We start from the raw sequence: 20,716 nt of genomic DNA, 5'->3' as shown, positions 1-20,716 counted from the left end.
CCCATCACACAGCATTCGTTCTTACCGTTCGCACACTCTACTGTAAATCCTTAGTACTGGCCTTGAACATCTCCCCAAATAGCTGTTTCCCACGCTTATACTCACATCAGTAGCTCCACTGCCTCTGATCCTTTTACACGAATTTATTTCTATACAAGGTTCTAAAAACACCCCTTGGTTTTGTACATAAGTTTTTCTTTTTTTCCTCATTTTAAATTACTTTATAACAACTGGTTTCCTGATTTTTTTTTCCATTTTCTCTTTTCTCTGAAATCTGCCATGATTTAAAAAAAAAAAAAAAAAAAGACGAAAGGAAATAAAAATGCCATTGGCCAGAAGACAGGGTGGAGAAAAACAAAAGGGACAAAAATAAACATCAAATATGAAAATTCTCAGAGATAATGCATTTATAAACACAGAAATGGTTACAACAAAGATGGCCGTGATGAGTGGGTATATATATATTTATATATATATTTATATATAAATCCGTGTCCGGCAACTGACCGTGGCACCTAGGGAGCTAAGTCCAGTCCTTGCATCTGCCCCGAACTCTCCCTTCTCTGCAGCCCCCTTATCGTGGGGTTTCATAAAGAACCCGCAGCTCCTTAGGTTGGGGACGGGGAGACTGAGCACAGGGCCTCAGCTGGCAGAGAAGGGGAGAGGCTCCAAGGAAAACCATAACCCACACTTCTAAGCCACCGTCGGCCATTTTGGGGATCTCCGGCCCCTTGGGGACCACATCTCGGCCCTTGCCCCTTTACAAATAAAGGGGGTCTGACCCGCCCCAGACCTCCCTCCAGCATCAGGTAGGAAGTGAAGTGAGATCATGAGGGGAAGAAAACGGCTCCTAGGGACAGGGGCACGGGAGGAACCTCTGTTCTTTCGCAGGCAAGAACAGAACAGGAGGCTGCTTGCATTTAGGGCTCCCTCCTCTGTGCCGTCTGGGAGTGCCAGCCTCTAGTCCTGTCAGCCCGAGCTTGGAGGATTACGAGGGTGAGGAGAGAGTAAGTGCCCACGCTGGAAAAGTCTCTATGAGGTCATAGCAAACCCCTCCCCTGAGCACCAACCCCCGATGTTAGAAGCTACGCTTAGGCGGGAGGCTGCTGGATTACGCGACCAGCTCAGTACTCCTCTGCCACTCAGGAGGGCTGACGTCCCTTCGGAAGAGGAGCTGAGACAATAAGGATGGTATCCTGTGAGAGAAGGCCATGCCTGAGGCCCAAGGAGATGGAGCCGTGGCCTGTCAAGGAAGAAGAGGACTTTTCCCACCAAGAGGAGCTGGAGAAAGAAGGGACCAGAGCCTCTTTCCCCTCTCCCCGGGGGGCGGCAGCACAGGTCTCTACGAGCTGGCCAGGTGCTCTACCTGGATGGTGCTGGTGGTGACGGTGAGGCAGATGTCCTTGTGGTGCTCTGCCGTCTTATAGGGGGTCAGGTCGAAGGAGCACTGGGGTGGGGGATTGGGGTTGCTGTCCCCGCCACCCCCGCCCTGGGGGGCCGCCCCCGGGGACTGGAAGTGCGGAGGCTGTGGCGGCTGCTGCTGTGGCTGCTGCGAAGCCTGGGAGGCCTGGGCCTGGGCCTGCGCTTGGGCCTGCGCTTGAGCCTGGGCCTGGGCCTGGGCCACTGCCGCCGCCGCCGCCGCCGCCTGCACCTGCTGCTGGAGATCAGGAGGGTTGTGTTTGCGCATGTGCTTCATCAGGTACGTTTCCTGAGGGGGATGGAAGAGGGGTTGAGGGAAGAAAGAGAAGGAAGGAGGCTCCCTGTAACCAGCACCCTGGGCTGTTACCTTGAACAGAACGACACTTATACAGAGGTGCTCTGGAGCCACGCAGGTTCTCCCCACGAGCCACTTTCAGAGCTCGCACCGGGTGGACAAGGTTGGGGGGGACCTTTAGGGTAACCGTGGGCATTCAGCTGGCACGGGGAAAGCTGTCACTTTCTCAAAGATCTCTGAATGGAACAACCTGACCACCTTTTTCTGGAGTCTAATGGAAAACATCTAACTGAAATCTCTCGTCTCTCACAATTTCAAGACGCTTTCTTTTGTCCTGTGTCTAAGTAAAATGAAGGATCACTGCTGAGCAATCGCTATAGGCTTAAGGGTCCAGGCATCCCCCAAATCCTCAACTCTGCGCCTGTTCAATTTCTGTTCTCTTTACTGATCCCGGCAAGGGGGAGCCAGGGATGGATGGGGTGTATTCAGTGCGGCAGCTCTTTATCGGAAAGGCGGGGTGAAGCCGCGTGCGCGCGGGGGGGGGGGGGGGCTCCGAGCGCTCACCGACGTGTACGCCCGGCTGCAGATGGTGCACGTGTACACCTTGGCGTGCTTCACCGTGTGCGTGGACAGGTGCACCTCCAGCGAGGTCGCGTCCGTGTACGCCCGGTGACAGTTGTGGCACTTGAAAGGTTTATCTTTGTTGTGCTGCCGCCTGTGGGACTGAGAAAACAAGGAGAAATCAGGACGGCTGCACCAGACTCCGCCCTCCTGCCTCCTTGACCTTAATGGAAAGCCCTGGGCTGGGCGCCAGGCCTCCTGGGTTCTCCTACATCCGAAGGCAGCAGAAATTGCTTCAAATGAAGCTTCAGACGCTACCAGCTAAGGGAAGCAGCATCAGGCAGGATCCTTAAAGTCAGAATGGCGGCTACGCCTGGTCCCACTACTCCAGTGGTTCTCAAAGGGAGGCATGGGGACTGCCAGGGGACACCAAGACCTTTTCAGGGGGCCCGCGAGGTCAAAACTATTTTCAAAATAATAATAATAAGACGACACCGTTTGCCTTTTCACTCTCATTCTTTCATGACTATACAGAGATTACACGACGTGTAGTATCGTAAAGACTGAACGCAGCAGACAAGAGAATCTATCTTCTGGTAAGCCAGACATTAGAGAAGCGTGCATAAACATAAAGCAATGCCGTTCTTCTCACTAGGCTTTTTGCGGGGAGGGAGGTTAAGAGATATGTTATTTATGTTAATGTACAATGGGGTTTGTTATTTTTAAACAAATTACTAAATCGTTTTTCAGTTTCCTAATGTCTACGTAATTAGGTGGTACCCACGTCAACGAAAGCTCTTTGGGCTCCCCAGTGACTGTTAAGAACGTAAAGCGGCCTGAAAAAGCTTGAGAACCACTGTACCAGTCAAACGGCACTGTGACCCCAAGTCTTAGACTCAAGGCCTCGTGTGGAGGGTGGAACACCTACCTGCAGGTTGGAGAGCTGTGTGAAGGCTTTCTCGCAGCCCGGGTGTGCACATTTGTACGGCCTATCCCCGGTGTGGATTCTGCACGGGAGAGAGAAGAAGAAAGGGGAAGGACATCAGCAAGGCCGTTCAGGGACCAGCGCCTTAATGGGCCTCCTCTGGGAGCACAGGGTGGGTCTCCAGGAGACGCCGGCTCAGGCCAGCGGGCCCGACTGCTGCTCGCTGCCCGCACCACTCCGCTCAAGCTGGGCTCCTCTCTGCTGGCGGAGGGCCGGGGGCTTGGCAGCCAAGGCAGCTCCTACGGTCACCAGCCCTCACGAGAGTTCAGAAACGTGAGATAAACACACGGCGAGAAAAAAGAAACACATAACACTTCTCCCTTGGCCCCCAACACACAGCCAGAAACTACCCCTTCAGCCTTAGCACCAATCCCAGAGCAAGTTCTGGGGTCAAAGAAAAGCACAGAGTTATGCGAACTGTGAAGGGCGGCAGCAACATCGATGCTGGTGGAAGCTCCTTGGGGCTTTTCCCAGCTCAGCCCCTAGCGGCAGGAAATGCCGAGTTTAGTACTGATCTGACCTCTTTCCAAACACTATAGGGCCCTCTGCTGAGACGAGCCAAGGACTTGAAAGTTGGCAGACCCCTGCTCCTCGGCAGGGACTTCAGAAGCATCTCTGTGACCAGGTGCTTTTCGAGATCCCGGGCATGAAATCCTGAAAACCTCGCAGGACACGTCTCCTTGTGAGGAAAGCCCGATTCCTCCTCTTCGAGAAGCAAGCTGTCGGACCACTTTAAGAGGGACTGCCACCTCCAGAAGCAGCCGGGAGAGGAGACCTGTAGCCAGCAGGAGTCTGGACTCCAGCTCAACTTGAGATCCCACTGAAGGAGACCATCAGCTCTTCCAGGAGGCAGGCTCACCTCCGAGCCACTCCAGACTCACGGGACAAAGGACGCATCCTTACGGAGTACGAGCATTTTCGTCTCATTTGCCGGTTCTCTGTGAACATTTACGCTGCGCTTTGTTCTCTCCTGTACCCCTGGCATCCCTTGGAGCCTCGCTTGGTGCTGTAGGTGTCGCTGAGTTGGTACCCAGCTGAAGTCTGATTATACCTCCTCCCGTTCATAATCGGTGCCCTAAGGGCTAGAGGCATGGTCTTCTCCGACCAAGTGGCCCTGCTTTGGCATCGAGAATCTTGCAGGATGTGTGCACAGGTGTCTCCAGGGAGGGAAATGAGGGAAGGAAACGCCGGCTCTGCTCCCAGTGAGTTTCCTCCTCCCTCGGATCAGGGAAATGTCCCACAGTCACTGTGTCTCCTCGGCGCTGCTTCTGCCCCAGAAAGGCTCTCTGAGCGTCCGCTTGCGTCTCCAGTCTTGCTTGGTCTTCCTCCCAGATGCCAGCTGTGCTCTCCTCCGGCCAGCTCTCTCCTCCAGCCGGGTCTCTCCCCCGCCCCCCGCATGCGGGTTGTTGTGTGTGTCCGGGGCGGGGGTGGGGAGGGCATGCCAGCGGGGCGGGGGCAGTAGCCCGCCACTCTCCCTTACCGTGTGTGCTGCTGGAGGTGGGAGAGCTGGCGGAAGGCCTTCTGGCAGTAGGAACAGTTGTAGGGCTTGGCCCCCGAGTGGATACGGAGGTGCTGGGCCAGGTAGGAGGTGTTGGCGAAGGTCTTGGAGCAGTGCGGGCACTTGTGGGGCTTGATGGTCTCCGTGTGCATCTTGGAGTGGATCCTGCCGGAGAGGAGAGGAGGGAAGGGGGGAGGAGGGAGCGGTTCGACACCACGGGCTCAGCTCTCCGCTGGGTGAAATGATGTTGCTTGACGGATGACAGCACCCCTTCCTCCCTCCCCCACAAACCCGCGCCGGCCTGGAGAGGCTCGTGAAGAGGACACCCACATCTAGGTTGCTGCTCATCTTAAGTCGGTGGCTAGAATGGCAGTGAGATGATGAAGAGCTGCACCCCTGGCTCCTGTAACCTTAAAGATTTCGGTCTCGTCAGCCCTCTGCTTTGTGCCAAGGTTACACACTCACCACAGACATCCTGCTTCCAAACAGTAATTTGAACAAAGACCAACACCGCCTGTCCCCCATGGACCTGAGGCTGAATGCACACCTTGGCTCTGAACTGACGCATATAGTAAAAGCAGGGCCTGCTCTGCAGAAGATTTCCGAACACAGACACAGAGAGAAGCCACATAAATCGTTGCAGACCTTGGGACCGGAGAGCACAATGTTCCAGGCACCACCCCCAGGCTGCAGGGGAACGCAGTTTAGTTTTCACAGACAGCAGTGGGAGAGAATCGAGGCTCCCAAAGGGCAGAGTTGAAAGGGACAAAAGAAAACGTGGAGAAAAGAGGAGGCGTGGGCCATGTGGCCTCGGGGTGAGGGGTCCACGGCAGGGAGTCGGGGGGAGACTGAAAGCAGCCTTACCGGGTGTGCTGCTGGAGGTGAGAGAGCTGGCGGAAGGACTTCTCACAGAAGTTACAACTGTAGGGCTTGGCCCCCGAGTGGATACGGATGTGCTGGGCCAGGTAGGAGCTGTTGGCGAACGTCTTGGAGCAGTGTGGGCACTTGTGAGGCTTGGTCTCGGTGTGTGACTTGGAGTGGATCTGCATCTCCGACTTCGAGTAGAACGTCAGGGAGCACATCCGGCACCTGGGCCAAGGGAGGGCAGCGGTTAGGACCCTGCCCACCGTGAGGGCGTTGCTGAACCCGCCCCTCCACTTCCAAAGATGCCAACCTATCTGATCTCTCTTCTATTCCAGCGACAACGCGAGGCCCTCGAGAGGAGGAGCTCTATTTTATCTATCTTTACAGTCTGCCCTTCTAATACAGCCCAACACAAGTATTTAGTAAGTGTTTGCTGAAATGCCTGGACTCCCTAAGTGTGTACACAAACAAGAATTCAACCAGGTAAGACAGGAAAATCTTATTACGGGCCCTGGGCTGACACGGCTTTCACCGGACCAGGAATATCACCTAGCCTCTGTCTTCCTTCTGCCTGTAACTTGACTTCAGACTTCTGAAGAACCCCTTTCCCCAGTTTCCCGTGGAGAAAGTACATCCCTCAGGTAATCCTCAAGCTCCTGAGGTGACAATGAGGACAAACTGACTAGATTCCTCAGAGGACTTTTCTCCTGTCTCCTCAGGTAACTGTCTTCTCTCAGATTTTCTCCTTTTTGCCAGTGATTTCTAGAGGGATGAGGTAAGAATTATCAGGGTTATTTGGAGGGGGCTTTCCCAAACCACATGTCCGGCCTCCGCTCTGGATCTGATGTTCCACCGACTCCCCCCGTCCCCCGGCCCCCTGGCAATCAAGTGAGAATTACTTCCGCAACGAGCCAAGGTAACTGCTGGAGTGGGTTGTATCCCTCAAATATGAAGGAGAAAAAAAAGACTGGCAAAATACCGAGCTTCCCCGCTAAACCTTTCCTCTTTCCTAGCTCAACGCCAGCACTTCGGGTTGACAACAGTATCATCCGAATACACTTTCATGCATCATCTGAGCTGGTAATCCTTCTTCCTGCTCTGATACTGCCCAACAATATCAAATAAGGAGGCCTGTGGGCAAGATAAGTCACAGCTATTCAGACTTTACTGGGCGAAAGCTATCTATATGTGAGCTGGAACCCTATCACTCAAACAACTCACCAGCACACAATGTAGAAGCCAGGCCACTGGGGCAAGTCCCTCTTCTCTGGGTCCCCCCCACAACTTCTCTCTCTAGGAGGGGCTTAGGATGGTGAAGGGTGACTTCTGCTTTTTTCCTGGTCCCAAGAGAATATTCAGAGAATAACTGAGACGCAGACTAAAAAGAACTCTGAGCTCCTCAGAGAAGAAGAGACCACTGTTACTTGGGGGTATGGTTCCTGTATTAATGCTTCCATTAAAAATCCAATCATTGAGGCCAATTTCTAGTTCTCTAGTCACTTGATAATTCTGAAAGAAATCTGATTACCTGTTTACCAACCCCTGGCTGTTGTCTGGGATGCCCAACCATTGTGTGGGAGGGTGGGAGGTTCTGTTTATAGTTAGCAGGGTCCAAAGGACACAGCCAACAGAAGTCTGGACACCGGGGTTCTACTCAGGGTTCAGTTACAGGCTTGCTCATCAATCTAGACCTCAATTTTCTGGTCTGTAAAATGGAGAGATAAATAACTGCCCCCAAAAGGGCCAGCAAACACCCAGGATAGTCAATGGTAAGCCAAGCATTCTCTAACAATAAAACTGCATTAATGTTAGCAGCACTGCTACTATATATTTCACTAAAACTGAGGTTAGAAAACTAGACACATTGTCACTTGGAGAGGAACTGCACTAGAGTTACAAAATAGCTTCCCTCCACTAAGATTTCTCAGACAGGTGGAGTGATTTTAGCTCAAGCAAAACCTCATTAGTTTGCCTGTGAATGCTGAACACATAACTGCACCCCTTAACCTGAAATTAGTTATAGAAGAGAAAATAACCCTCTTCCTCAAAGTTTTCAACGAGGGAAGAATCTGCAAAACTTAAACTCATCGATAATGGACTGGCAACAACATGAGCTGTCTCCAGAGGGGATAATCGTAACGATAACACAGTAATGGCGGTAGCAAGAGGTGCCACCTATTGTTGTGCCTGACGCTGCCGGGCTCCAATCAGGTCCTTTAAACACATTGTTTCCGTTCCCTAAAACAACCTGGCAAGTACTATCCCTGTTCTACAGACAGGAGCACAAAGGCTCAGACAGGTAAAGCAATTTGCCAAAGGGCGAACAGTGATTCATTCTCACCTAACCTTAAGACTCCTCACACTAGAGGTATCCAGGGGGAAGCTGGACCATCCTATCATCTGCCAGGAATGTTTAAACACTGAAACTACAGAGAAGCCAAATAAGTACAAGCTTAATACAAGATGTCAGGTGCTGGGAAAGAAACCCGATTAGGAGAGCTGTGGCCGTGTCGCTGGGTGCACAGCTCCAGGGGGCACCATTCACACCCGACACCACAAGGGTGCTCCCTTGGAGACCTGCAAGGCAATGGCCTTGGTTACAGTAACCGCTTTGAAGTGAATTATCAACGCCTTTTTCCCTAAGATGTTCAAAAACACTTTCAGATACTCTGATTTTCCCTCAAAACATTTCCACAGGATAGATGAGGGCCATGACTGGTCTTCAAATTTTACTAGAAATAAGTTGACTTGCCCAGAGAAAAAGAACCCAGTTCCCCCAATACCCAGTCAAATGCCACAGACCACAGGAATGGATGTGGTTGACCCACACCTGTATCGAAACAGGGACTCCTCGTGACTAAAAAGATTCCTTTGGAGCCCAGAGTTCTGAGTTTCTGAAGAAATTCCATTTACCTATAACATAATCGACCCCCCTTAAATCCAGAGTTCTCTTTAGTCACCTGGAGGTAGTGTGTGGAAAATCCTATCAGGGCTGCCCTCCAATTGTACATTCACATTTCTTTGCACATGCAGTGTGGGAAGTCCAGAAATAGCTTTAATGTGCGTCCGGAAGACAAAGAGAGAGAAACCTTGGCAGAACCAGATGACGCTGATCCACGTGAAGGGCCCTACAGAGTGTCAGGGAGCCCCCCCACCGTTCCTGCAACAACCGGTCTTGTTCAGGTGTAGCTCCATGTCACAATGACCTCACTTTAAGCCAACACATAAAAATCCAAATTTCTACAAAATAAATTTAAAAGGGATTTTCATTTTATTGAATGTATGATATCTTTAAATGAACCAAACTTGTCAAGTAACTTTATAGTATGATATGATGTAAACATTGCTCAGGAACACTTTTACTGTATAAGTGGGGTACACCTGTAATAATAAAGCTGCAGTGAACTTTCAGATTATGAGCTGGAACTCTGCAGTGCTCAATACTTTCTGCATAGCAACACTCCCCTCATTTTGACTTACAAAGACGGATTTAAACGCTCTGAACTCTCCATGGTAGAAGTGTACAACACATAAAAGTAAATGCTAAATGATGACTATTTCTCATCTCTTTCGAAGTTCCCAACATTTCAAATCTCATTTGATATATAACTCCCAACAGCTGGGAGGCATAAACAGAATTCTCCCCATTTTACAGATGAGGAAACTGAGGCCCAGAGAGGGGAAAAGGACTTGCCCAGGGTCACACAGCAAGTTCGTGGTGGAGCCGGGAACTGAATCCATGAGCCCAAGGCTCTGTCCATTTCCTGTGCCGCAGTTCCCTTCGCTCCTAAAATGGGAACAACATTGCCCATCTCGGTACACTAAGGACAGACCCAGTCTCCCAGCCATGCACATCTACCCCTGTCTGTGTCAAAGCTGTGACGGTGGCTATTCCACTCTGTACACTGGGACCAGACTCCCCAAACCCACTAGGGCCCTTGACGGTTCTCAAGGGGATTAAAAGATTTCCACCTTTCAAAGGGCAGGGAGTTTAGATACGTAATTATTTTCACATGCAAATATGCTTATAATGCTTTTTGGCAATGGACGACTTAAAGGAAGTAGAGGATCAAAAGAACTTCCATGAATGAGAAAGTGAGAAAACAGCCATCTCACAAGCATATATTCCACAGGGGGAAGGGGAGGTATCCTATTCGTTCCACCTTTTTATACAGACCCCTCCCATCATCCCAACCATGCAGGGTCAGGCAGGCTCAATCCTCAAATACGGCCCAAGAACCGGTGGAGAGCACACTGGTTAAGGTTAGGGGCTTACCAGAAATGTTTCTTGAAAAAATAGAAACGGAAAATGTAGAAACCAAAAAGGAGATGGAGACAAGAGTCTCAAACCCAGTCTAAAGCCTCATTACAAGAAAGAAATTCCATTACGTCACCCCAAAATAAGTCAATGCTGAAGACCTCAAAGAAGGAAGGGGTGAAATGGGTCTGCATCCTGGGGAAGAGGAGCCAGAGAAGGGCCAGAAGCTCCACCGTCCTAACCCTCAACAGAACACCTGACATGCACGTGGATCCGAGGCGGAAGCTGCCGGAGCGCGGAGCCCGATGGGGGCAGGGAAGCTGAGAGAACCGCACCCCACCCTGCCCGGCTCTGATCCTCACCTGTAGGTCTTGCCGTCTTTCTGATGGTCATCGTCATCCTCAGGGGAGAGGACGTAAGGGTCGTTCATCTCGGGAAGCCCCGATTCCAGCATCCGCTTCTTCTTTCGGCCCCGGGGGGGCTTAGCAGCCACAGTGCCGCCGCCGCCACCGCCGCCGCCTCCTTCCTCTGTTAGGGTCGATGCTACCTTCTTAGAGAGGTCAGGGACCACCTGCAGGGCTTGTGAGCCAGGGGGAAGAGCTGAGACAATCATGGGAGCCGAAATGGGGAAGGTCTGAGCTGACGAGGCTGTGGTCACGAGGGAGCCTGAGGGGGATGTGATAACCAAGCCGGGACCTAGGATTGTGAGAAAAAGGAGATGGTGTCATGTTGCCCAGTCCGGATCCTAGTCCTACGTCATTTTCCCCAGATCATGGTCTATTTAACCCCTCACCACCGCCCCCCCCCGCCCAGAGTATACAGGAAACCCCAAACCCTGTAGAAAGACAACGGTCTCCTAACCCCTGTCCCCACCCCGCCCCCAGTAACAGTGAGATTTACCCCTTGATTGACTCCCTTCTCTTCTCCACCTCTGAGAACAGGAGACTCCTTGATTCAGAGAAGGAAAGAATGTCACCTCCTCAAAGGCAGGGACCGCATCTTCTACTTCTTTGTATCGCCCACAATGCCTAGCGCATTGCTAGGCACACAGTAGGCACTTAATAAAAATCTGATTGAGTAATCAAACACATATCCCACTCCCCATGTCCTTGGCGCCCTCCAGCCTGGGGTACTGATCGTGGAGGATCAACACCTCAGATTGGAGAAGAGCAGAGGGTGCTCACCAGCGGTCATCAGTCCTGTCGACGGCACAGGGACCACCGTGATATTCTGGGTAACGGATGCCTGGCTATGTGGGGTCAGCTGGTCTGACTTGGACTCTGTGTCCATGCTGATGCCCGAGGGCAGGGACACCGAGGCAGGCACTGTCAGCAAGGTGGGGTAGTGGGGTGGAGCCAGCCCACAGCCCTTCTCTGGCAACAGCTGGTCCTTCATCTTGTTGATGAACATCGTGTTCTCAATCTGAAAGAAACGGAACGGGACAGTGGCCTCTGAGGGAGAGTCCCGAGTCTGTCTGCTCCCTCGGCACCTCACACTGTCCATCCTCTGTGGGGATCAAAAGGCGGGTGGTTAATATCTGTGCTTCCAGAGAGAAGCTGAACAGAAACACTGTGTAATTCTCAGCGATGGGGGGCCTGGCGAAACAGCATGGGATTTATCTTGCTTCAGTGTCCACGGTAACAGGACTTGCTACTCAGAGCTGAAAAAAGTACCCAGTGGAGCAGAAGCAAAAAACCAAACACCACGTACCTGTCCTGAGACCGTGGGGATGGAAGGCCAGAAGTACGGGTTAGAATTGAAGTGAGATTCTTCCATTCTACCTGAAGAAGGAAACGAGACCACATCACACTCAGGAATCATCTGAAGCAGCTGAGCAAGGGCGAAGGGGCGCTGAGGAGCTCCGGGTCTCTTCCCACAGGGCTGGGAGTGAGGAGTCAAGGCCTCAGGATCTAGCATATTAGTCCCGCTGGTCAGAGCCACTCACCACTACATCCCCATCCAACAGAGGCTACCCCAGTTCAGATGCTGGTGAAAGAACTTACACACATCTCATTTACCCACACAATGTTTCCTGTACCCCAAATAAACAGAAGTGGTATTTCTTTCTTTGGCTGACAAAAAGAGAAATTGAAGTCCTGAGAGAGGAAGGCTCGGACCCAAGGCCCACGCAAAGCAGGTCACCGATCGGCCTGAAAACAGCCAGGGTACCTGTCATTGTTCCTCTCCTTTCACCCCTCAAATCCATCTTCCTTGAAATAAACAATTTCAAGGGTTCCAACTGACATGTCTATATTTCCCTGTAGCCTGAAAAGGTTCTAGGCCAGAATACAAAATGTCCAAGAGAATTAAAGAATGAAATTGGCAAGAATCAGAATCAAGGTCTTTGGGGTACCAGATGATATCTGGGGACCACGCCCCATGGATCCCACCAAGGTCTGAGAACATCTGTGATGCTGCACTGGGTACCACACACACTGGACCGACCAGTAAGAACCTAGGAGTTACCAGTTTTAAAAGGGGTTCTAGGGAATTTCCCGGCGGTCCAGTGGTTAGGACTCTGCGCTTTCACTGCCGAGGGCTCGGGTTCGATCCCTGGTCGGGGGACTAAGATCCTGCAAGCCACATGGCACGGCCAAAAAAAAAAGGGGGGACTGTTTCCAGCACCAGCACCCCAGATCTCCACCTAAAGGGATTTAGAGCAGGGACAATGGTGGGTCAGAACACACACACATTACCAGACTCCTCTGTAGTTCTCAAACACTATACCTCTAAGAGTTCAAGTTCTCCTCTGTACGCGGATGACAAGTAAGCTTAAAGCCTGGGGTGGGAAGAATAAGGAGCAAGAAAAGGAATCCCTCAGAATCACGCTGCAAGTCACGGATGGGTCCGGAACCCAGGCATCCCACCACTCATTTTCATACTCCGATCGCTTCTCCTAACAAGGCTGAATTGCAGGCTCTTGGCCCACAGTAGCTTCCCAAAAGCCTGGGCCAGGAGAGACCCAGGCTGGCAGAGGCAGGTGAAGCGGGGGGAGGGCACGGGTGGGAAGGGGAAGTGAGGGGATAAACATTAACACCGCGGCGCTGCCCCGGGCCAAGAGCGGCCGAGCTCCAGGAGGGGCAAAAGGACTACAGGACGCTGTGACTTGTAGCCTGGTCACACACATGGTCCCACTGAGGACATGCTGCAGGGGGACACCAGGGATTCTAAGAGATGGGTGGGTAGACTGGGCAGAGAGACTGGGTCTCAAGCAGTGACTAAGGAAACCAGGAAAGTTCTTCAGCACAGGAGGTGAAGCAAAAGATCTCACTCTAAATGTAACGGTGTTCCTGGTCCTTCTCCAGAAGTCTCATCACATTTTTTGCTCTACTGAACAACACTCTGAATTTTCATAAAACCTATAAAGGGAAGCAGAACTGAATTTCAGCCTATTTTTCCCCAAAAGTAGCAAAGTAGAGTAGCAAATCTGTGGCTACCACAGCTTCACACAAATGAGACTCAACTTTAAATGCCCTGAGGGTCAGGCACAGACCAATTCTGCTTCCCAAGTTATAAACACAGTAAAACCAGACACTCTCCACACGGGTGCCACCCAGTTCCCTGCCAGCTTTGTAAAGGGCCTTGAGCCTCAGGCCCTCCGGAGGCAATGGACGTTGAGAAACAGTGAGATGGCAGTGTAAGGGGACCCGATCTTGCCCAGCTTTGGGGGAGGCAGGGGCCACATCCTGAACTGCCCCCAGGTTCTAAGACAAGACCCATCACCCAGTAGGCAATTCCATACTTGGTGAACCGAGTGGCAGCAGACTTCGCATACGGACCCTGAAAGCCAAGCCAAGGGCTCCGACTGGGACCCACAGCCCCCATCCCTCTAACCTTCTAGCTGAGATGCATGAAATCGACAAGGGTGGCGGCTGTGGTGGAAATGCACTAGAGAATCAGGCTGGAGAGTAAAGGAAAGGAGGATCTAATCATACTATCCCCCTAAAGAGACAAGGAAGTAAATGCATTACGGATGTGAAAATTTAGGAGGGAGGAACTGAGAGCCTGAAAATAAGGCTGTCCTCAGGATTCTGGCGAACAAGGCTCCTCCCCATGCCCAAACTACATCCACTCTTAGTGTCCTGCCAGGGGCGCAGGGGAAGCAGTTTCTGAGTCAAACATGGCCTGTAGGTTGTTACAAAGGGGCACGAAGTGACTTGGAGGACAATATCACCACCACCATTAGCATCTATTAAGAGCCCACTGTGTTCAAGGTACTGTTCTGAGCACTTTACAACCATCGCACCATTTAATCCCACAGCAATTCTATGAAGCAGGACAGTGCAATCCCTGTTTTTCTTTTTTCTTTCTCTTTAAAAAAACATTTTACTGAAATATAGTTGATTTATAATGTTGTGTTACCCATTTTTCAAATGAGGAAACTGGAGGCAAACAGTAAATAGCAGGACAGGGATCTGAACCCAGGACCAAAGAGCAAGCTAGAAAAGGGTCCTACAAGAGACCAACTCAAGTACATGCTCTCTGCTGCTGGGGCTTGACACACAAATCGGAATTTAGACTATTTCCAGAAACGGACTATATACTTTTCAGGTAGTTCTCAATAAATGCTTTCAACAATGAAGTTTTCAGGGAATTCCTTGGTGGTCCGGTGGTTAGGATTCCACACTTTCACTGCCAAGGGCCCAGGTTCAATCCCTGGTCAGGGAACTAATATCCCACAAGCCACAGCATGGCTGCCAAAAAAAAAAAAAAGCAAACACCAAAAACGAAGTTTTCAATGACAGCAAAATGCAGTGAAAGATGGTATTCTCTGTCCACATCCAGTGAAACCTCACCTGGCCACCAAGGTAACTGATTTTAGAATGATGGGGTCTGAATTAAAAGGCCAGAATGTCCAGAAGGGGTAAATAGAAGAAAAGGCCCCTCCACCTCCCTGGATACCCAGTCTCTCACTCTGCTTTGGTTCTTAAAAGAACAAAGCTGAAGATCAGAACCACAGCCGCTCCTAGGACAAAATGATAAACGTGTCTGTGGGCTCCTGATAAATACATCAGCCCAAAAGCGGGTGCACGGGGAGCCCTGCTTGCCCAACTGGAAGCAATATCCGCCTGCAGGATGACACCGGAGAAAGGGTCAACACTGTCCTGATGCCAGAATGTGATGTAAATGGCGCCCCCTGGGGTTGTGTCACAGGGTGCCCTGGCACCAGCTCACTCAAATACCTGCCAACTGTTGTCTTACCACTTCTCCTTTCAACTCTTTATCACGCATGGAGGAACGCCCACCAAACCATCCTGACATCCAGGTACACACATATGAACATTCTTAAAACCCGAAGAAAGTAATGATATTACAGGGAAACTTCATCTCTACACAGAGTGACAGTTTTCTTTTGTTTGTTTTATATTTTGGCCACACCGCATATCTTGCGGGATGTCAGTTCCTCCACCAGGGATAAAACCCAGACCATGGTAGTGACAACACCGAATCCTAACCACTAGGCCACCAGGAACTCCCCACAGAGCATCAGTTTTGATGATTATGCCAACACATTAAAAACAAACCAGAAGGGGTTTACCCTAGACTGGGAAGGAAGAGGCAGGCTTCTATTATAGCCCCAAAGCTCAGGAGAGAAGGAAAAACACAGTAGGTGGAAAGATGATGTTGGCAGATTGAAAATCTGGGTTCTAATTCCAACTTTACTACCGCACCATGCCTCTGCTGTTCTCCAATAAGAAGGGACGTTTACTATAATTAAGTTGGACAGCATTTTCCTTTCAAGAGGTTCAGGAACTACATACTCCTTTTCCAATCTCAAAAGAAATCTTGGGGGGCTTCCCTGGTGGCGCAGTGGTTGAGAGTCTGCCTGCCGATGCAGGGGACACGGGTTCGTGCCCCGGTCTGGGAGGATCCCACATGCCGCGGAGCGGCTGGGCCCGTGAGCCATGGCCGCTGGGCCTGCGCGTCCGGAGCCTGTCCTCCGCAACGGGAGGGGCCACAGCAGTGAGAGGCCCGCGTAACGCATAAAAAAAAAAAAAAAAAAAAAAAAAAAAAAAGAAATCTTGGAAGACTGAGAAGGTGAAGAAAAAAGACAATATTAAGTTACGTCCATGAAATACATAGGAGGACTTGAACTCTTGCACCAGAGTTCTGTCCATCTGTTCATCCTTCCCCAGTGCTACCAGCCATCCAGGGATAAAGACATCACTGCCTCCAGCACTGCAGTTTTCGTAGAAGTACTGAAGACTACCACTTCTTTCCTGGTACTTACAATTTTTACATTTTTTCCCCCCAAAATAAAGCATGGTTTTCTTTTCTCAAGAAAATAACATTCTCTCACACAACCAACCTTTAGGAAATCATGGAATACACCAACCCAATTTAGTAGCCAGAGGATGGACCGAGGAATCAAAGCTTCCAGAATCTAGGTTTAGGCCCTACATCAGTAAATGACTCTGAGTAATTTACGACTCTCCTAAATTTCTACTTGGGTAGAGGATGGAAGAGCATCAAACCCCTAAAAAATTCATAAGGCACATGGAATTGAGATGGAGACAACACACAGAAGAAAAAGAATAAAATGCTCAAAGTACTCCTGAGGAGAGTTAGAGAAACACTTCCATGTGATGAGGACTATTCGTGACAATTAGCAGAAATTACATAGAGACCACATAATTATAAAGGAACCACCCAAAAGTATCAGATCTATAGCCCCCAGCTTACTAATCACCAACTAGAAGAAGCACTAACAAGAAAGAGAGATGCAAAGAACAACCAACTCAAATTCAACTACAGAAAGAACTGGAGGGGCTTCCCTGGTGGCGCGGTGGTTAAGAATCCGCCTGCCAATGCAGGGGACACGGGTTCGAGCCCTGCTCTGGGAAGATGCCGCGGAGCAACTAAGCCCGTGCACCACAACTACTGAGCCTGCGCTCTAGAGTCCTCGAGCCACAACTACTGAAGCCCGCGCGCCTAGAGCCCGTGCTCCGCGACAAGAGAAGCCACCGCAATGAGAAGCCCACACACTGCAACGAAGAGTAGCCCCCGCCTGCCGCAACTAGAGAAAGCCCGCGCGCAGCAACGAAGACCCAACGCAGTCAAAACTAAAAAAATTATTAAGAAAAAGAAAAAAGGAAAGAACTTGACACATGGATCTCGGACACTCTATTGAAAAAAACGGTTCCAAAATGCACAACTGCAGAAAGGTTGCAATATTAGCTAAGGACTTGAAGTGAGGAAACACACAGGACCATTTCTCCTCAGTTAGGAAACAAATCTTTTTCTCAGGTCCTAAGGGCATTCAAGAAGGGCCATCCCAATAGGATCTGGGGACTTCCTACTGTGAACTCTCCCAAGTACAAAATAACTGAGAACAGATTTATCCCAATTCTACTGGGAAAGACCATCACACCATGCCCAAAGAGACCAACAGGACCACTACCACCACAAAGCTGGCAATCTGAGCCAGCACCTTCTACCCTGGGCACCACTGGACCACTGGACCTGCACCCTGCAGGGAGAACGCCATAGTGGTTCCCCCTGTCCTGCCCGTTCCGCTATTAACTGACGGACCTGCGCATTGTGAGGCAGGAAAGAAAAAACAAACCAAAAAAAAAGTCTGGAGAAGAGGGAATATGCACCTAATATTTAATCACCAACTTGGCTCAGAAACCTATGGGTAATAAATTTTATAAACCAGCCTGGAATTGGTTCTCAGAAGACACCTCTAAGATTATAAGCTCTGAACTCAAACTCTCTTGAGTTGATATATTGTCATTTTCAGGCAACCTAAAACTCAATCACCATCAAACCTCATATTCTGAATTCTTCCAGAGCTACTTCTGGAGTCTACTCCATACAGTTTTATCCATTTTATTTCAAACTACCCACGAACGAATCAGTTTTTTTCCCCCAAACTTCACCCTGCCACGTCAAATTCAAATAACATCACACCACGGATTCTAATCACTCACCAGATCCACTCCAAACACTGATGCAACGTTAAGGATACAAACTCCACTCTAAACTCAGTTCTGCTTGTTCCAAACACGAGAAAGCAATTCCATTAGCTATGCCACAAAGGCTACAATGGCAACTAGGGCCCATTTATCTCCAAAGCAGAATAAATTTCTCCTTTGGACACAATGCAACACTGCTTAGTGAGTTCACTTGAGCATCTCACAACTCATTCTTCTTGAGGACTGGTGGGCATGGAAGGTGATGGGGTACAGTGCCAACTTTCGCACAAAACTTCCTGGGTATCCTCAAGAGATAATATGAAGAGGCTGATTTTTCTCCTACAGCAAACACCAGTATTACAATTGCTATTACTTGAACAATTCTGTCACGCTGTCCGCAAAAGGGCCATTTGATTATGACCCCTTCGCCCCCCAAAACTGGAAAAGCCATTAGCACCAAATTGTCTTACCCTCTCTCTCTCTTCCTCCTGTCGTCTTATTCCTTGTCCTTTCCAGGGCTCCTGAACTTTCTGTAAACAAATTGTCTGGGTTACAGGGGCCGGTAAGGGTGCAGCCACCGGAGAACTGTGGAGAACCTCAGGAATTCTTTGACCACCAGCACTCAGTCCAGAAAGCAGGCGGACCCCCGACCAACCATCCAAAGATGCAAGGACAGAACGACAGCAGTGCAGGGCCACCCGCTATGTGGATACAAGGGAAAGACATCCAATTCCCAGCAACTAAGATGAACTCTACCACCAGTGCGTGGGGTCCACCCCTGGGCTCAGACACTGGTTCTTCTTGGTCTCCCGGGGCCGCAGGTAACCGGAGGCGGGGGCGGGGGTGTGTGGGGACGGTTAGAGAACAGAAGAGCTGGAAGAAGAGAAGCGTCCCTGCCTCCCAAGGATTGGCTCAGAAGGCAAAGCTGAGGACCCGGGTGTGGGGGGGGGGGATGCACAAGCCCTTGTGTCAGGCACAGTGCCAGTTCAGGCCCAGGCACTTCCTCTGGCCTCCCCCCCCCCCGCCGCGAGGACTTCGCCCCTGCCTACCCAAGGCCCTGCGCCAAGAAGTACCTCCCTCAGCCTGCACAGTGGTCTAGCTACTGGAGACCCCGGCTGTCCCCCAAACACCTTCGCTGCCCTGAGACAGCCCCTGGGCGCCTTCTCCTGAGGTCGCCCACCACCCCTCCCTCTAAGACCCTTCTTTGGGACGCTCCTCCTTCCTCTCCAGGGAGCTGAACTCTGCCACCCACCAGACAGACACCCGCCCCCTAAACCCCCCCATTCCTCCCCATCGCCCGCTCCTCCACAACCACTTCCGGTTCCGGGACGGACACACGTACAGTCCCATCGTGGACCCCCCCTTCCCCGCCCCCCCCCCCAAGGAAAAGGGGAGGGGGAAGGAGCAGAGAGCTCGGCGCGCGCCGGCTGCAGCGGCGCGAGACTCACCCGGCGGCAACGGCTGCGGCGGCGCCAGAGCCGGAGCCAAAGAGCGGGAGGGGCGGCGTTTGCTGGGAAGGAGGGAGCAGAGTGCGGTGGGAGGACCCGGAGGGGGCGAGGGGAGGGGGATAGCGCCAGGCGAGCGCGCGGGCACGCACTTTAGGCGCGAGGCAGACCCACACACTCACACGCACGGATCGTGCGCGAGACACCCGCAGGGCGGGGGCGCTAGGCAGTGGGTGGCCCCCTCCCTCCCTCCCTCCCCTAACACTCACCCGGAAGTGGTGCCGCAGCTCGTGCTCCCGAGAACCCCGATTCCTCCACGCCCCCTCCCTCCCTCCCCCCACTGGCTCGGAGTTGAGCCGCGGCTGAGAGAAGGCGGGAGCGCCGGAAACGAAAAGGGGGGAGGGAGGGAAATAGCAATGTTGGGGGGGGCGGCAATGGGGAAAGGGGGGGGTGAAAATGCAAAGGTCGAGTCATTTCCGGGAGCAGCTAGAGCACATCCGGCGCGGTGAGCGCTCCAGCATACTCAGGGCGGAAGTTACGACAAGTAGGGGCGGAAGTAGCTTCTGGCCGGGGACGCGGTATACCCTCCAGGGATGTGACGCCACAGCGGAAGTGAAGGTGGGTTCTGCTCTAAGGGCAGGAGCCGAACCTTCACGACTGCGGTTCCGGGCTTCCGGAAGGGACTTCAGGGGAAGTGGGAGGGTGGAAACGCGACAGGTTCATGAATTATACATCAAGGTACGAGGGGCGGTATGGAGTCTTAAAAGACGGGTCCTGGTTCCCTTCCCTCAAGGGGCGATAGGCAGACGTAGGGAGTTACCATTCTTTTTTCTTACATACTCTCCAGAAGGTCTCAATGCTTTGAATATGAAAGAAAGGAAAAGGATGTGTCAGTAGTTTTCTGAGGTCCCTCCTTAGGCCCAAAGCGTGACTAATTAACCCCCCCCCCCCCCAGGCCTCAGAATCCTACCCCTGCCTAACCACACCCCTTACTCTCTTTGCTTTGGTCTCTAAGTTCTTGTGGCCCTCTTCCACATCTTTATCTCCTACTCACCCGGCTTTACTTTTAAATATAGCACTCACCTCTACCTGATTCTATATTGTTGGATGTCCTCCTCTTCTCACTGGAATATCGGCACCACGAGGGCAAGGACTCTGAATTGTTCGCTGCTGTATCCTCAGAGCCTGGCACTTAGTAAGCAGTTGGTAAACGTTTGTTGCATCAATGAACAATTAATGTGAACTCTTTCAGGAAGCCTTCGTTGATTGCTCCAACGGTCTCGTTCTCAATTTCCACAGCATTTAGTCCGTACCTTTTTTTTTTTTTTTTTTTGGCTGTTTTAACTATTTCATATATGTGACTCTTCAGCAAGTTTGTCAGCAACTCGGGAGAAACTGTCTCATACATGGTACCCTCCCACTGCTTTGTTGAGCACACAGTAGATGCTAAATAAATACATGCTATTTGAGTA

At 51.2% G+C, this 20,716-nt stretch overlaps 1 protein-coding gene across 3 annotated transcripts; it reads right to left on the bottom strand.

Moving 5' to 3' along the window:
* Window positions 1-128: 128 nt before the first annotated feature.
* Window positions 129-19,721, bottom strand: ZNF384 (zinc finger protein 384). 3 transcript variants are annotated; one of them, XM_032646724.1, is made up of 11 exons: window positions 19,514-19,721; window positions 18,270-18,329; window positions 11,591-11,661; window positions 11,065-11,302; window positions 10,781-10,828; window positions 10,243-10,576; window positions 5,623-5,847; window positions 4,741-4,923; window positions 3,204-3,282; window positions 2,279-2,437; window positions 129-1,708 (listed from the first exon to the last, which is right to left on the bottom strand). In XM_032646724.1, exons 1-11 carry the CDS (start codon window positions 19,716-19,718, stop codon window positions 1,343-1,345), a joined length of 1,968 nt encoding a protein of 655 aa, XP_032502615.1. In that variant the 5' UTR covers window positions 19,719-19,721; the 3' UTR covers window positions 129-1,342. The 3 variants fall into 3 exon arrangements, with proteins under 3 accessions (XP_032502615.1, XP_032502617.1, XP_032502616.1); XM_032646725.1 differs by lacking the exon at window positions 19,514-19,721 and adding an exon at window positions 19,248-19,482 and having other exon boundaries at window positions 384-1,708; XM_032646726.1 differs by lacking the exon at window positions 4,741-4,923 and having other exon boundaries at window positions 139-1,708; window positions 19,248-19,521.
* Window positions 19,722-20,716: the final 995 nt, after the last annotated feature.

This window comes from Phocoena sinus, chromosome 10 (assembly GCF_008692025.1).
Source record: "Phocoena sinus isolate mPhoSin1 chromosome 10, mPhoSin1.pri, whole genome shotgun sequence".
In the NCBI taxonomy this organism is placed as follows: Eukaryota; Metazoa; Chordata; class Mammalia; order Artiodactyla; family Phocoenidae; genus Phocoena; species Phocoena sinus.
The sequence above is the reverse complement of the archived record's forward strand: the minus strand, read 5'-3'. Positions and strand labels throughout refer to the sequence as shown.

Coding starts and splice junctions, on each gene's coding strand:
- ZNF384 (XM_032646724.1), bottom strand. CDS start 19,718: ATGACTCGACCTTTGCATTTTCACCCCCCCCTTTCCCCATTGCCGCCC. Junction 10,829..11,064: donor GACAGGACTGATGACCGCTG/GTGAGCACCCTC, acceptor CTCTGAATCAAG/GAGTCTCCTGTTCTCAGAGG. Junction 10,577..10,780: donor AGAAGGGAGTCAATCAAGGG/GTAAATCTCACT, acceptor TCACAATCCTAG/GTCCCGGCTTGGTTATCACA.